The sequence below is a fragment of the Struthio camelus genome, chromosome Z (genome assembly GCF_040807025.1).
Source record: "Struthio camelus isolate bStrCam1 chromosome Z, bStrCam1.hap1, whole genome shotgun sequence".
Lineage (NCBI taxonomy): Eukaryota > Metazoa > Chordata > Aves > Struthioniformes > Struthionidae > Struthio > Struthio camelus.
In genome coordinates, this window is record NC_090982.1 from 40,857,110 (window position 1) to 40,874,568 (window position 17,459).

A 17,459-nucleotide genomic window follows, 5' to 3' on the forward strand; every position below is an offset into this window, starting at 1 on the left:
CTTTCAAGGAATCTCAACAGCCACAAAACAAATGAGAAGATTCCTGCATGGATAAATATTTAGCTATAAGGTAGAAAAAAAAGGGACTAGTTGTTCAACTTTCCAAGTGGAAGGAGGTCACCAGTGAGTCCACCATGACCTGCCCTGTATAGTACATCTTTAAAAAATAAATGACCTAAAAAAGGAGCAAAAAACTTTTAACCAAAATTTTGCAAACAATACAAACTTATTCAAGGTAGTGACTTTCTGAGACCAAGTGATCCGGTATTAAAACTAATTAAATGTTATGTAGACAAATCCAAGTGATACAGTAATAACAATTCTATCTTCACATATAATAGGCTCCAAACACCCCAAAAGTAATCAGAGCAAGACATTCAGGTTATAATTGCATAAAAACATCAGTTCAGTGCTCAGACACAATGAAATAAAGCAATTTCAATATTAGGAATTACTGAGAAAGGAATAAAGAACGAATCTGAAAACAGCACTGTGACACTGGATAAACTGCAGGGCATATCTGCATCCTATTTCAAAAAGAGCTTATAAGAACTAAAATTGTTTTTCAGGCAAGATCAGCAAGGACAATCTCATGTATGAAATGGTTTCTGTAAGAGGAGCAATCAAATAAACAAAGGTCTTCAGTCAGCAAAAGAATTTACACGAGCTTTATGTATGTCTGTTACCACCATCAGGTGGCACACACGGTGAATAAGGATCCGTTGTTCATTGTGTCTTCAAACACCAAAGCCAGAGGCATTTAATAAACATAGGTCTCTACAACATGCTATGCGAATTGCACAATATATTATCTTACACCCATATCAACCATTGATCAAGTTTCCGGATTCATTTGGTATCAAGACTCTGAAAGACAATTGTATTTAAATACATCACACAGTTGAGAATTAATTACCAGCGCAGAACTTTTGTTTCTATTAACCACTAGCAGAAGTCTCTGAAAAAAAATGACGATGAAGATTCTCATATCTTCAGACATGCTTCAAAACTGACAAATGCACACTGAGGAACGTTCGACTGGTTTAAGAGACAAGAGCTCTTCACTTGTCAGCATTCTTTAAGAAATATCCAAATCATTTTGTTTACCAAAGGTAGTCATAATGTTACCTTTTCACATACATTCTATTATTTTTTTTAAATATCAACATGAGGAATAAGATAGATAACTTCCAAGTATGCAACAAGTGCAAGACATACATACTGGCGTGCTCTGATATCTTCCAGAGCAGCAATATTCAAGACATTCCGTTCTTCAAGCTGGCAGCATAATCAAAGATAGAGAGAGATCACAATTCATACAGGCCAATATTTTATTGATATCTAGAATATTAGCTACCTCACAAATGTATGAATTTACGATGTCTATTCAAGTTTAAGCGATTTCTTACCTTTTCTCAGCTGAGATGTATTTGATAATATATTAGGATTATTTCTTCAGTAGCAATGAAATATTTTGCCTTCTCCTCCCTCTCCTTAAATCCAAGTCATCAAATAGTCTTAAGTATATTTTTTACTCAACCAAAACTCCAGAGAAGCTGTACTACCCTTAGAGGCCATACATGATGTTCTTCAAAACACTAATGCATGTTAGGACGCATCTCATTAACGGCCAGACTACGTAACTAACATCACGCAACCTCATATCAGTCAAGATAGCACACTGGCTCATTTAGTTAATCTTCATTAGAAACAGATGATTAGCTCTAGCAACAAGGCTTTCAAAATATTATTTCACAGGCTTCAAAGGATAAGGACAGTTTAATGAAAATAATTTAAAGACATCTAAATATGAATTTAAAACACCCATGAATTCTTAAGACTCGGAAAATACTGTCTCAGTGAAGATTTCTAGTCTGCCTGCCATTTTTTATCAGTGGGGAAACAATTAAAAAAAGGGGATCAAAAACACCAGTTGTTACTTCGTAAGAAAATACCACCAGAGGCAAATATACATGAATCTTCTTTTAAAATCTGATTTTATATGAAGTCTAGTCATCAAATTTAATCCTTTTCCCTTGGAATGCTGTAATTTGAGACATTTGTTCCCGACGTTTCTTGCTTGCTTCCCACGAAGGATGAAGAGGCTGCTCCAAACATGCTTTTTTATTTTTGCCTTTAGTACCTGCAGCTTCAGCAAATTGATGTTTCTTGAGCTGCGGTTCCTTTTTAGGAAAAGCTGTACAGGGAATACAACATAAAACATTAACTACATCATAAACATTCATAAAAAACGTGCTAGGAGTACCTTACAAAGGTAGACATTTACAAGAATTTTCTAATGAGACACAGGTAACATTCATCTGAGCGTTTAAAGGAAATTACTAAGATAGGTTTCCTCATCTTGCAGTCCAATAAATTGTCACTTGGTAGATTGCAGACACTTAAGATTTATTACTACTGACCACATGCAAAATTTGTGTAGACTAATATTCACCACAATCTCTACTTTTTTTCCCTGTGCATCAAGCTAATGAGGAATTACACAATATCACTCAATATGACTGAAACACTCTTTGGTTTAATGAGTTTAAAAAAAAAAGGAACCATATACTGCAAGTGGAGCAAAATATTGAAGGCGTTAAATTACTACTTGCAGGCTAAACTACATGTTATAGTTAAATGTCATAACCTGACAGCCTTGTTTGTGCACAGGTTTGTGCACTAACTGCTCAATAAAGACAGATAGAAAAGCACTGTCTCTTGTGAACCCCACTTTAAATATTTTTAATATTCCAAAATAGGAAATAGCAGCAAGCAATATCCACAGGTTAAAGTTCAACAATTTTACCCTTTTAACAAATGGTAAAATGCATGCCACAACACCAACACAAAACAAAAAATAACGTATTGTGATTAGACTACAGAAGTAACAAAATCAATGTGTTTTCACACTCATGATTTTATCAGATTAAATAATACATACCTGTTCTTCTGTTTTTGAGAGGCTGGTCTTCAGCATTTCTAAAAATAAAAACGTTATTTAGGAATTTTCATGAAATTAGTAAAATGATAAACACTTGCAAATAAAGAGTGCTCATCAGGTGGTCAAAATGACTTTAAGCATGATAACATGTAAAAACCACATGTTTTCCCTATTTGTTAAAAAAGCACTAAAAATAGAAGTATTTGATGTGATTAAATTTAGATATAAATTTACTAAGGAATCCTAAATATATTTCAGGGTTCACATGAACGTAAAAAATGCATGAATGTCAACAACACACAGACTAAAGTGTGGGTTAAGTGAAAACATTTTAAGCCGTAATGGGCTGAAGTTCTGCTTGCTCGCTAAGAGCTACTTAAAAAAAAAAAAAAGAGATAACAACAATTTCCATTACTGGGAGGAAACCAGGAACAGAGAACAAAACAAGCGAAAATGTTTACCTTCTATTTTGGGATTTCTGATTAGGGGTAGACAGAGAACTGCAGAACACTGATTCTAGCTTCCTTGCTTTGGCATGCGGCTTTCCTTCTTCTCCAATCAAATCTTGCACTGTCCTAGGCGTTGTGTTCTTTTCTTTCTTCGGGACTTTTTTCTGCAGTTTGCTTTTCTCATTTATTGAAGAAAAGTCACAAACTGCTGCTATCTTTTTCTTTCTTTTTACTTTGCCAATGAAGAAATCATCATTGCTATCACTGTCAGAGTCCGACGTCTGATTATAAAACCTCTCTTCAGTACTATCATCAAAGTACTCCTCTTCGTTAAGTTGTCCCAGGTCTCTAGCACCACTGACTGATTCTTTTTTTGCAGTGAATTTGTTCATGCTTATAGTTTTTTTCCTTTCTGGAGGATCAAATTTCTTCCCTATTTTATTCTGAGCAACTGCTTGCCCTTCTACTGCCTGTAATGAAGATTGTTTTGGGGCATAAGCTTTCTCACTCTCCACAATTTTCTGCTCATAATCACTCTCACAAAGTTCTTCATTCTCTGTGTTAGTTCCTATTTTCATACTCATTTTTGTTTTGTCTTCACATCCTTGCTGTTTTTGAACTACTTTAAGAACTTGGTCACCCACATCTCTATTGAAATGTTGTGCCGACTTGAGGTGTTCTTCTGATTTATCCTTTATTGAAAGATGGGTTTTGGCCGGTTTCTTTCTTGCATCCTTAAAAGCTTTTACAGCAGCTATAAAAAAGGCAGAAAAATATCTTCTGTTGCACTTTCATGCATGACAGTACATGTATTATCTTAACAAAACATTTTTGCAAGTTAAATTTATTGTATTGAGTAAATATTTTGCATGCCTGTCTATCATTTACTGAGCAGATGGGGGCGAAGAATGCATTAGGTACAATGTCAACAAAAGTGGGGAAAACAGCTTGAAATTATTACTGAGTCAACACACTGTTTTTGAACTTAGGTTTAACTGTGAGCTCATCTTTCAACAAGTAATCTGCAGTTTATAACCATGATCACTTAGGGCAATACCTTGTGTGAAAAATCTGCAAACAAATAGTAAATTGCTTAAATATTATTAAATGGGTATTTGACATAAGTTCCTTATTAACTAAGCAACTTCATGACATTATCACTAGGACTTCATCCTTTTTAACATCAACTTTCATTGGAATATTTGAGTTTACAGAGAAGAGTAGATATCTTAAAGAACCAGGAACGATTCCCCAAGGACCTCAGGGATAGTTTCCAAAGAAGCTTGATGGAGTTATTTGTGAAGTCTTTTAGATCTCTTTGAAAAATACAGCTGCAATGGTCCTTTTACCATTGTATCTACTTGTTACTAGTCTCATTGCCAGTTCGGTTTTACTTATGTTTGAGATATTCCAGTACATCCATTGGCTTTTTAGAATTCCCATTATGAGTCTTGTTTGTCCTACAGTCCATATCTTAAAATGGAAGGGCATACTGTCCTACATGAGCCCGTTTCAACCAATATAGATGACTACAAACAGATACTCAGTTCACTGAAGCTAGTTAAGGTAGTAACAGGAGCCAACATACTTTTCGTGTGTTCATGTTGGGAATATACAGGAACAAGGTAACATCCCAGTAAGCTACAGAGTTATAAAAAAGTTAGCATACTATTTCATACCTTTAAGGTCAGCAATTCTGGATTTCAAGATGGGGTGTGTTGCAAGTCTTGCAATGGCTCGCTCAGTTGCGGTAGAATTTGGCTTTACATAAAAAGATTAAAAGGAATGAACTCAACGGAAAAGTGAAGACTTACATAGTTCTGTATAAGTTAGGCTACCACGCATACTAAAGCGATTCTGGACCAGTGACTGAAGAAGAGGACAAGCTTGTGACACTATCACGCTTCAATATATCTTAGTTTTCCCATATTGCCGCAACTCTGAATGAGGAAAAATCTGACTGCACAAATATTGACAGAAAGAAAACAGGCATGTACTTCTGCAATTTCTCAGTTACTGAAGAGATATAACATGATTTTTATATTAAATGTATACTACACCACATCTGTCAGGCCCATTCATTGATATTTATGTGTGTAAAGCAAACTTACGAACCTCCTGAAAAGAAAATCAAATTGATAAAAAACACATTCGATGGTAATAAATAAAGCAGCTTGTGAGTAGAGCAGTTCAGATGCCTTTAAAGCTGGCAACACGACAGAGCAGATACTGAAGGACTGTCCAGTAAGTGTGGGTAAAGTAAGGGAGAAAGTTAAATCTGATCTTGAAGACAAATAAGTTTGAATTTGATGTGGTAGAATATGGGAGCTCTGCAGACTCAAAGATCAAGCGTTATCTTAATGCTTTAATTTGAAGAAAAAGGAGAGGAGAGGAATTCCTTCCCTTTCTGACTTCCTCTCTTCTCTGTTAAGAGTCACAGGTAACTACATATTGGAAAAGCTATTTCAGTTTGAGGTTGTCACCACTTTGCTTAAAGAGCAAAATGAGCAGTATATGGGATGACTTCAAAGATATTTTTGTCTTCTTTTTTGAGGGGAGCGGGAAGGGCGTGTACAGGCTTGTAAAACATAAATTCAGCGAGAAAGTTTCTTAAAGCCTGCAATAGAATTCTTTGGGAGAGAGAATGGGGGGGAAAAAAGAAGAAAGAAGGGGAGAGCGAGCGACCGACCAACCTTCCCCCGCTCCTGCAAGCGAACAAGCACAACCTAGCACATCAGCAACGCATGCTCAAAGTATTTATCTGCTTGATACAAGAGTGCTTAATGGGGAATCTTATTAGGCTACATGGACTTTTCCTCCAAGGCAGTCTTCCATTTAATATAAACAGTTACATAATCCTCGGGTAGAGACGGACACTTGATGCCAAGCGCTGAGGTAGGAGACTGTTTCAGTGCTTGGCTTTGAAGGATCCTGAAACTTGGATTCTTACACGTTTCTGCTAAATTTCCTAATAATGAAGGCACTATACCAGAAGTGGTCTTTTCTAAATGCAGAAGTGTTAAACTTGGGGCACAAACGTAAGTCTTTTCTCAACCAATACAAAGCAAATTTAACATATATATATTTTTAACCTTAGCTCTAGACCTTACAAAATATATTCTGGAATATGTTCATTCATATTTCATGTTTGATATGCAGAGCATCTGGGAATGCTAGTACTTTCCTTTCTCCTCAAGTCCTGTTATTGCACGATTATTTCTTCAGGTCAAGAAAAACTGGAAAACTGTTTCCTCTGTAGGCTGCCTACATTGGCCAGTGGAGATGGGTCCAAGAGATGGGTCCAGTTCCAAGGGGCCATAGACTGGCTTACTCCCAGGCTAGTCTAGCTTTGCAAACTTGGAGTTTGAACTTTGATTCCCATGTGACAGTCCAGCATGCTACAACCAGATTCCTGGGACAGCAAGCTCATATTTCTGAAGATCAAACAATATTTTCTTTGGAGATTTTTCTATAACTGGAAAATGTATTTCTGAACTTAATTAATATACTTTTTCCCTTCAGCTACTTCCTGTGGGTTTTGAAAGAATATACCATAAAGTTCAGAAAGCAGCAGCAGCTTCTGTGCAACATCTGGTGTCCTTTAAGTCAAGTATTTATAGAAAGGGCTTAAGCATATACATGCCAATTCATATGGAATAGCTACATTTTTCCCTTACAGCAAAATACTTCACAAACACTATTCATGCTAATAGACAGCAGCCAACAAACATACAATGTGACATTCACATTCTTAAAAACTTCCCATTTTTCTGTTCTTTGGCACATCCAACGTTAAACTCATTTTTCCTTAAGTATTTTCCAGCACATAAAACATTGTCAGAAAATAAAACGTAGTAGAAAAATGTCAACTTTATCTACAGCAAGAACAAAATCCTCCCCCTCCCCACCCCAAAAAGTTTGTATACGCAGATACTGGGATTGTAAATATTTATTCTCACAAGTCCATGCTACTGACTGTATTATTTTGCACTGATACTTGTTTTTCATGCAAGAATGTCCTAATACTTTCTATAGGAACTCTCTTCCTCATTCAACATCCAAGTGAGAAGCTGCAAAACGAACAAAGCAACTGAGTATTGAATATTCACACTTTCCAGTGAAAGGTTTTAAGCTACCTACAGAGGAACCTGAAAGTCAAAGTTTCCTTCAACTTTTTGTGTTGGTAAGCGGTGCATTATTTCAGCATATAGTACTAAAGACGCCTATGTGTCATCACCACCATGTTTCGTTAAAACTCTATGTGGACATTTAACAGAACTGATCGCACCAATCTTTGTATTCTCGAATCTCTCAAAGTTAAAAAAGTTTGCATAAACAAGCATTTCTCACCCTGAATGCAAGACGTTGACAGAAGCACAAACCTCAAAACATAACCTGTCAGTTATAGCACGATAAGATAGCACGTGTATAAAGAAAGATAGATCATACTTTTATTTCAGTCTGCAATTATTCTTGTACAAGCAGCGATTGCCTGGCCACAGGTCTCACCTGATAGAACTACACAGACAGCTACTAGAATTTCAGCTAGAACACAGCACAGTGCTGCCAAATGGGTAATGCCTGGTGGCCCTGCATCTGTCACTTTAAATAATCTGTTAACTTAAATAATGATATTCAAACGAAGCCAGCTAGAAACCCCACAGGTAAGCATATGCTATGTAGTACACAGCAGAACATATCACACAAAAAAACCCAACCTCGAAGCATGTCATATTCAAGTTTCTAAATTAACTGTAAAGGCAGTCTAACATAAAGAGCGTAACAGCAATCCCAAATTCCCAGCCAAAACAAGACGTCATTGCAATACCCCTTGCAGCAGCTTAAGGCAGGAGCTATTTCTCTACTAACCATACAAAAAACTTATTAATCCATATGCTCTCCCTAGAGCTGTAACTAGTTACAGCTGTCCTTCATAATAGCAGCAAAATTGTGGTTAATGTAAAGTGAAGGTGCTAAATCACAGCTGCTGTCCAAGTCTGTCCCATGATCCCATACTGCTAGCTCCATCCGGCTTTGGAATAAGACCCTTGAGAAGCAGTCATTTTCTGACTGTGATGTCTCCCCCTTTATGTCTGTAAGACCCATGGTATGGGACTTGGGCTATCAGCCCAAATGAGACTTTAGTGCAACAGGCACTCAGTTGTTGATACCATTTGTAGCAGCAGATCGTCTCACACCTCCTGGCAGGGAGACGCCGTTTGCTGACTGGGTCCCCCTCCACAGTGGGAGGATGGATCAAGTAGAGAACGCGTGAAACGGATCTCTGTTGGATGTGGAGGGAGACCCGCTCTCTTTTTAACTCCTAAATACAGCAATAACAGGGAGGACTCAAACAGTACGTACGAGAAAAAAAAACATCAGCACTAAACGCTTCAGATTCTGCGCTGGAAACGCAGATATCGTCAGACTTTTACTCAACTGAGTCAGTCCCCCCAATTTTCCATGTAACATCAGAAGGATAGCTAGGGATGATGGCATAGATTATGAAGGATAAACCTATAGCAACACAGGTGGGAAGTCCTCTTACAGCAATTAATTCAGTATGAATCTCAAGGCAAGTTTCAACATATTTTTTGTTAAATGGACTGCACGTTTTTTTTTTTTTTTTGAACAGACTAAGGAAAAATTGCAAAACACACATCCAACAGATCTAATACCTTTGTGACAACTTGGCAGGAAATGTCTTATAGTAGAAGCTTTACTGACCAATTTCACATTTGTGCATCAGGATACACAAATAACCCTGGAACCCCCTTCTTGGCCTCCTGTTTCTTGTTCTTTTCACCACTAGGAAAAGCTTGTCACAGTTTATACGAGTTTGCATCAGTTTGTCTCATCAAGGTAATTCTATGAGGAAAATATCTGGAGATGTACTTTATCTATCTTGCAAGTATTACAGGACTTGAACATCCACAGCAACATGGGGTGCTCTGTACTATTTTTTAAGTTCATCTGCAGGTACTACACACACGTGCGTGTAGGCACACAGGCAGAGCTTTGGAGAACGGCCTAGCTGACCTTGTACTGATGACAGTAACGTCGACTGGCGTCTCGTCACCGACTTTTGTGGAGGTTTCAGGAGGAAGCATTTAATTCTTCTAACTATTGTGGAGGTGCTTATACTGTTCTAATTCTGTTTGCCTGTCTGGATCAAAGCTATCCTTTTCCCCATAATTTGTTCATTTAGATTTACCTCCACGCCTACATCCAGTTTGGCGTGTCTTTTCTCTTATTAAAAAGGAGCACGATTCTATTATTTCTATTGTTGTCTCTTCCTTTAAAATGAAGAATTCCAAAATATGTCAGAAATTCAAATGAAAATCAGATATCCTTTTGTTCTCTCCTCCATGCGTGATGAAAAATACCTTCTGTCCAAGCAGTTTAAAAAGTCCAAAAGCCCTTTAAGAAGTTGAATACAGCACTTTACAAGTGCTACAAAACTAAGTTTATTAGGCATATAAAAGAGTCAACAGGGTTTCTCTGGATTAACCTGTCACAACTAATTTAGCCAACCATACAATTCTATGAGGCAAATACTTACTTTTGAGACTGGGAAATGGTCAAAAAGAAATGGAGCATTTCATCCCAACTGCCATAGCGGTCTACAGCAGAGCTTGGCATAAAACCCCTACCTGCCGAAGCATAAATTATGCACTTCGCCTGCTACTAATTCTTTCCTTTTTTTTAATCCCTAAAATCACTGCTACAATTGTTTCAATTAAAAAAAAACAACAACTGAGAATTAGTCATAGATTCTTAATCATCTCCTCATGGTGAAAAGGGTAAACTAGGTGCAAGCTGAAACTGCAAGACTGCAGGAAAAACTCAGTTGCTGCCAACTCTTTTTCACTTCTTCCATGGCTAGTAAGAAGATGTCTCTACAAGCCTATCAGTTTGGCATCTCATGCAAACACTTCATCAGTTTTGAAGAAAAAAGTGCCAGTTTCTCAAGATTATGAGAGCAGTCATAGAGCAAGCACTGTGTCAACTGCTCCACGCAGCTGTAGGTGTAACTCGTGACCACCAGCACTGAAACCTCTGTTGGCCATTAAGAAAACCTAAAGTCACACTGAATGGCAGTTTGGCATTTTATGCTGTTGTATAATGCAGACAAATTCCCACTCCAGAGCAGCTGTGAAAAGAATATTCTTCATATGGGACTTCAACGATTTCTTAGTATTTTTAAATTAAAAACGTTATCTAATTCAATTTCTAACCAGTATAAAAAAAAATCTGCAGTTTTTCTACTGACATATAACAACATATGGTAATTAAAACAAGTAACAGTATAAAGATGACATATGGTTTTGCATTTTATATATACGCTTATGTATATAATATGTGCATATTATTTTGCTATTTGAAGCACTGTATCAGCAAACACTTGAGTTTTGCCAAATTGTGTAAAAAAACTCCAGCAAACAGCACAATAAGATAGATGCTAGTAATTAAAAAAAGGTAAAAACAATGATAATGAGAAAGTGGCAAATCTAAATATGAAATAGAAACACTGAAGCAAAAGTGTACTTTACCGGGGGAAGAGGAACAAAATGAAACTCAGATAACAGGCAGTAACTAGGAACAATACAAAATTCATTGACTTCTTCAGAGGAAGATCGTGAAACCTGGAGGAAAGCTTAAGTTTATATGTAGATTAATTTGACAACCACTATATATCACATCTGAAACCACACTGACCGTTTCTCAAAAAATAAGCATATTGAAAAGTTCACAGACTATTTGCTAGTAACTGGTCATCTAAGATGGAGGGTCTGGAGGGCGAAAATAGGCAGTTATTTCCAAAAAAGGTGCTAAGCTGGTCAGTATTAATAAAAAAAGGCATTCGAAAGAAACAGTTCCCACTGTTTGAGAAAACAAGCAAACAAAATCAATTATCTATACTTGCTTATCTTTAAGAGAAGAGAACAGAAATAGAAAGTAGCCCACTAATACTCAGCAGTGTTGCAAGCAACCAGGAAACAGAATTTTCCGAATTAGCCACAACCCAAGCACTTCTGTCTCTTAAGACACAAGCGTGCATCACAGACATACCCAAAGGCTCTGAGTGGAAGCAGACGGTAGAAAACAAGCTGGCGGGATACAGGGACGATCTCTACAATATTAAAGCAATTTAATTGCCCAAGAAGTTCACGATATTCGGCCTTTGATGAAGCTGAGAAGTTCCAGAACAGAGTTCTCCAGTCTCCTTATGAAGTCAGACTGGTGACAAAACTGTACAGAACTCCCAGGGATGTAACGCTGAGACATCGCTACAGTATTCCACTGTAAGACAGATGCTCAAACCTCAAAGTATAACTTGTCAGCTGCAGCCCAATAAAGCAACATGTGTATGAACATGTGCAAGACAAAATTTATAACAGAGAATCTCTTAACTTGTATTACTGGAAAAAGTAGACGTGCTTCAGACTTTCAAACAAATTCAAAGCTTCAGAACTAAGTAACAGCTGAAAATAATTGCTCAACATTTAATCAGATATGTATCACATCATTTCTAATGGAAAGGGTAACAGATTTATCCCTACCAACAAACCTTGTATTGCTTAGACCTTCACACCTAAGTATTCCTAGCAACACACCCACATATAAATAATGTGTTGTCAGGTCAATGTCTTTAATAAAACTCTAAGGAGAGATGTATTTATGTTCAGAGCACTACTGAAGAAACTAAGTACAAGAGAGCCAGGGATTGAGGGGCACAGAAGACTTGCAGACTTCATGGATATTGCACACACTAACCAGGGAAAGGCCATCTTAGAATATGCTATTCAAAACAAAACAGTTTCTTTCTGTAGGCGTACTACAATGCAATCTTTGTGCACAATTGAAAACAGGTTTCTTCTAATCTATATGTTCTTCAAGCACTTCCTGAAAAAGACAATGGAAATACAAATTCAGCTCACTGAAAAACTAGTAAACATCCGAGATAAACATACTGATTCCTTGGCACCTAAATGCAGGTTTTCCACCCGTAAGTCTATTGAAGGACTATATGCATTCAGAACTTACTCTAATGATAAACACGTGTCAAATATATATGGGAAGCCCTGATACTGCTTGAGCATATTAGCAACAGATGAATACAAAATAAATGGAAATCCTGCATGATCACATGTTATAGCAGGTATTTCACCATATGGCACACAGAACAACTTTTTGTTTAGAGTCTCAGGCATCTTCTAGGCCGTTACATTATTATTAGTTAAATCTAGAATGCAGAGGCTCTCTCATGTGCAATCAGCCATGCCAATTATCGTGCAATTATTTGTACTCCAAAACAAGACAGACTAGATATTAGACTCTAAGTTTGATGCCGTTATACTTTCACCAAATGGTTAGTTACCTCACATTTCCCATACAATCTCTCACCTAGTCATCTTACCCAGTACTAATACACTGTAAATCTATGCTCTCAGTTTACGTCACCATAGCTTTACCGCAGCTATATTCAATGTCATCACAACAGCTCACGTATTTTTTTTCTCATAATTCCACTAATTTAAGAACATTTCATTTTCATCTTCTATAGTTAAGTTTTAAAAATTTCAAGCACTAGTGTCTCCACCACTTCTCATACAATTTTCCAGTGTTTGCAGACTGATGGGCCTCATATTGACCTAAAGAGCCCTCTTGATTCCACAATTTTTTTTTTGTTGTTGTTCTTATAGCTCTTCATTTCTTAACTCTGAGCTACAGCACTTTAAAAACTAATCTGCATAGGAAGGGAGGGAGAAATGAGAATAGTTTTGTACTGTATTTCTATGTGATTTATAATGAAAAACTGAAAGAGTTCACTTATGAAAATAAAAAGAGCAAAAGACAGCAGCAGCTGTTTTTCATTTTAGAAATATCAGGAATGTCAGATGTGTTTTTTGTGATTTGTAATGCAATTCTGAGTCACACTACAAAGCATATATACAGAAAGAGCTTTCTCTGTTTGTAATGTGTGAGCAGCTGATAATCAACCTCTAACATAAGTAATTACAATTTTTTTTTATACAACATTAGAATTAAGTATACCTTAATACAGTATGTTCCATAAGCAACAGCAGTAATGAAACACTCTTAACAGATGCATATTCTATTTTATGTCCTCTTTCCTTGCAGAGATCTTCTGTGCCAACTTTATGGTGTCTCTCAAAATAAGATGAACTATAGTTACCTTTCCCTCACTGGCAACAGTGATTTGGGTTTCTCATCCTATTCTAATGGGAACTGTCACACACAAATAACCTGCTGGGACTTAACCACCTTTAAAAGCATCTCTGTTAACCCTGGCTGACACTGATCAACGGGTATTATTATTTAGAGCATTAGCAGGTAGACAGACATGTGCCCTTTTTTCTTAGAAAAGCTGGCTAAGGATGATACTTTCAATGAATGAAGACCCTTTATCATCAGACATATTTCCGTTGCTTGATATATGACATGATAACGTTGCCAGGTCTTCAGATGTCTACATAGCACTAAGACTGCCAAAGAAGAAATGACTGGCAAGACAGAGAAAGCATTTTGCTTTCTCATTTGGCTGCAACAGGGATTCTCTTCTAAGGGCAGGTTCCAATCCCCTCCTCCCGTACTCCAAGTGGATCAACTTTAAAAATTGACCACTTTTCCATAGCTACATAAAGGATGCAATTTTAAGATCTCATCTTTAATACATGTATTAACAGCAATTGAAATCTCTCACTGTTACTACTTGTCCTAGATTCATAGCTTCTCCAGTCTCAACGCTTCTGTTTGCTATCATCATTCTGACTGGCAGTTGTAGTACAATACTAATATCACACTTCTTATTACAGGTGAAACTTCCATTCACAAAGATTCTTCGTGATTCTTTTTTCCTGTGATAGTTTCATGCTGTTACACACAATGTACTCCTTCACAACTCAGCGCTCTCATTCGCATACATCCTAACTTACTGTCCTTGTAAAGATGGTACTTGGCAGCACTATTTCATTGGTTATCCTCCTTCTGCCAGGTCTTCAGAATATCTATTACATCAGGGATGTTGTTTGACATCAGGTAGTCTCACTTCCCCCCCATATACTTTTCAGGCTTCAAGCACTGACATCTGTCATTTATACCATTAGCACTAGAAGTGCCAATCAACTGGCACTGCTGGTTGTCTAATTTACCTTCATTATTTATTAGATCAGGCTATTTATTTCCCTCCTTGGTCTTTAAGGGAGCCTGAAAACAAGCCACATGCCCCTTGCTGCCCATTGTGAATCAGGTGCTCTTCTGCATGTGTAATCTTTCCTCATTCATTTGGTTTCAATATTCCCCTATGACTGTTTTTACTTGTCTGCAATGGCAGCCCGGTTCAGTTTTGATCAACAGGCAGCTCATCCTTCCTACATAGCTTCCTCTTATCCCTGAAGTTTCACCCATTCATTTCCCAAGACTTCTAAATCTCTCTTAGAGCACGCATTCATCCATGCATTGCGATTCTGGATCTCCACCTGCCTCTTGGGTATTGCACAAAAGTCTGAACGATGGTTCAGAGGATGCTATCACGGAGATCCTGGACTTAAGTTTATCTTGGCCTTTTCGTTAGCTTTACTGACAACAATGTGCCTGCCTACATCCCGCTCTGGCACACCAAATACTTGAAAGGAACACGTTCAAATCAAAAGCAATTACATCACTTCTGAGACTGATCCTCGTCTAAGGATAGGAATATCCTTTAATAATTTTGAACAATGAGGTTGGATGGGCAGACTTAAGTGATACAGCTTCTTCATATGGATGCAAGTGAGTGATATAAAGAACCTTGGATCAGCCACTTAAATTTGACAGGTGACAGACTGTGTCAGAGACACACATACTGTCTCCACAAAAAATTTGACAAAGTTACTAGAAGTTTATTTCAAAACTAGAAAAAAGAATTTGAAGACTTTAAAAAGATTCTTTCAATAGCGGACAAATTCTAAACTGAATTCACTGCAACTGCTGCTCTGGTGTTGAAGAGGACAGTAATTTTGGGTCTAGTTATCAGATTGACACTGTCTCCTCGCTCTGAAATGGTGACCCTGCTGAGCTTAGGGATGTAGGAAGCAACCTGATTTGAATGCAAAGGTGCTACCGTGGAAGAAATAGGTGAATTGGCCCAGGAAAAAAAAAAAAAAAGCAAAGATTGAGCTGGGGAAAGAACAGCTAACCAAAAATGGGAGGGCAGTGGACAGGACGTGGGATAAACAGAAGGAGACTGACCTCTCCCATAGGGAGTCTGGGAAGAGACTGATACTGGTTGGACTAGCAGACAAGACACAATCAGTGGAGGAGGTGCTGGGAGAAGAGTGAAGAAAGATTTGCCAAAGACTGACGAACAGTTTTATACTAACATAAAACTAGAGCAACAACCATACCAGTGGGTTATGGCTATATAGTCTATGCTATGGCTATACTAGACTAGGCTCTAAAGCAGAGGAGGACTATATAAAAATATGTATAAAAGGCACGCTAAACATCTCACAATTCAAGTGATCATATTTGGAAGACGAGGAGCTCTTAGTTTGGAAAACACGGTCACACAAAGAAAGCATTTACGCCTGAATGTGACATTCATCAGTGAATGCAAAATTCTTCACTTCAGCAATAGTCTTCAGAAGACCACAGTCATTCTTGTTTAAAGTTAACATCTGGTGTTTGACATGGAAAATTCTCAGAAAACAGTGGTTTCATACATCCAGAACAACTTCCATTCAAACAGATTCAAAATGCTTGGTGGGGAGGATGACGCCCAACTCTGCAATGCTGATTCACACATCAAATTATTTTAGTCTATATTACAGGAAATTGTGCCATTAAATCAATGCAATACACCTCCAAAAACAGATGACAGATGCAACTACTACAGAGAGAGAAGCATATCTGGTATCTGATATGCAAATGGCTATCTTTATTTCCATACTGATGTAAGAAAGGAGCTGCAACATAACATCATAGCGGTAGGAAAATGAATGAATAAGTATTATTTCAGTACCCTCAGCACAAACACCTTACTGGAGAATGGACACATCTTTGTGCATAAGAGGCAATATATAATCATGCTGAACTAAAAGTAAAAATACTAATCCATACATCTGGAGAGTTAAAATTCCTGTTAAGTTAATAATGTTTGTAATAATTGTGCTTACTAAGAAGAAAAGAAAAAGAAAGACAGATATCCTTATTGAAATCCAGGCAGGTGAGCACTAAGTTATTAAAAGTTTGGCAACACATTCTTCTTCTAGTTACACACTGAATATCTACACAGGATTTCTAATTTAAAGGAGAGCGTTAACAACAAGAACTTAGATAATGAAAAACAGAAAAAAGTTCATGGGTCCTTCAAAAGGAACAGCTGCTTTCCCCCACCATTGCCAAAGTCAATCCACAGAACAGCTACGTGCAGAGAATTAGTGATAAGCATACAACGCAAACCTGACCGACTACCACATCACTACTACACAAAGACCGATTCATACGGTAGCCCCTTAGCTACAGTTTATGGATTGCAAACAAAATATTTTCATAAGCAAAGAATGTTAAAAATTCACATAAGTAATTATCTAGTTATGCTGCTATTAAAGGCACCAACAACAGAAACGGACGTTTTATATCAATAATAAAATCTATCATAATGAGAATTTTTTGTGTAGCTAGGAGAATTCTTGGGTGAAGGGAGGGCAAGGAAAGAAGGGGGTTGTGGAAACATCCCCAAAATGAAAGCCCAAATGAAAGACAGCAACTACTCTGTGCTTGACCCAAACCCCTTTGAAGTTAACAGGATGTCTTCGATTAAACTGCAAGGAACTTTGCATCAGGCCCCTTCTAAGGCTTACTACATTTTCTAAGGTTAAATGCAAGGAGAATACAAAGGTTTTGATTTTTATCTCTTTTCCATTACAAAATATATATTTTTAATAAATTAAAGCCAGGCTCAAAAAAATATATGTTTCAGAACATCAGCTAAAATAGAAAGTTCTCCTTTTTTTGAAAAGTAGAAAATACAGATACAGTTGTCTTCCTGGATGCAGCTT

General features: G+C 37.2%; 1 protein-coding gene across 2 annotated transcripts in view; it reads right to left on the minus strand.

Moving 5' to 3' along the window:
* Nucleotides 1-1,317: 1,317 nt before the first annotated feature.
* The window catches only part of LOC138064416 (serum response factor-binding protein 1-like), a 69,025-nt gene continuing 52,883 nt past the window's right edge, over nucleotides 1,318-17,459 (minus strand). For both annotated transcript variants that reach the window (XM_068926951.1, XM_068926952.1), the window contains 4 exons: nucleotides 5,073-5,154; nucleotides 3,406-4,147; nucleotides 2,945-2,982; nucleotides 1,318-2,197 (listed from right to left, as the gene is read on the minus strand). In XM_068926951.1, coding sequence (XP_068783052.1) covers nucleotides 2,010-2,197; nucleotides 2,945-2,982; nucleotides 3,406-4,147; nucleotides 5,073-5,154 — 1,050 coding nt within the window. In that variant the 3' untranslated portion in view covers nucleotides 1,318-2,009. The remainder of the gene's footprint in view (nucleotides 2,198-2,944; nucleotides 2,983-3,405; nucleotides 4,148-5,072; nucleotides 5,155-17,459) is intronic.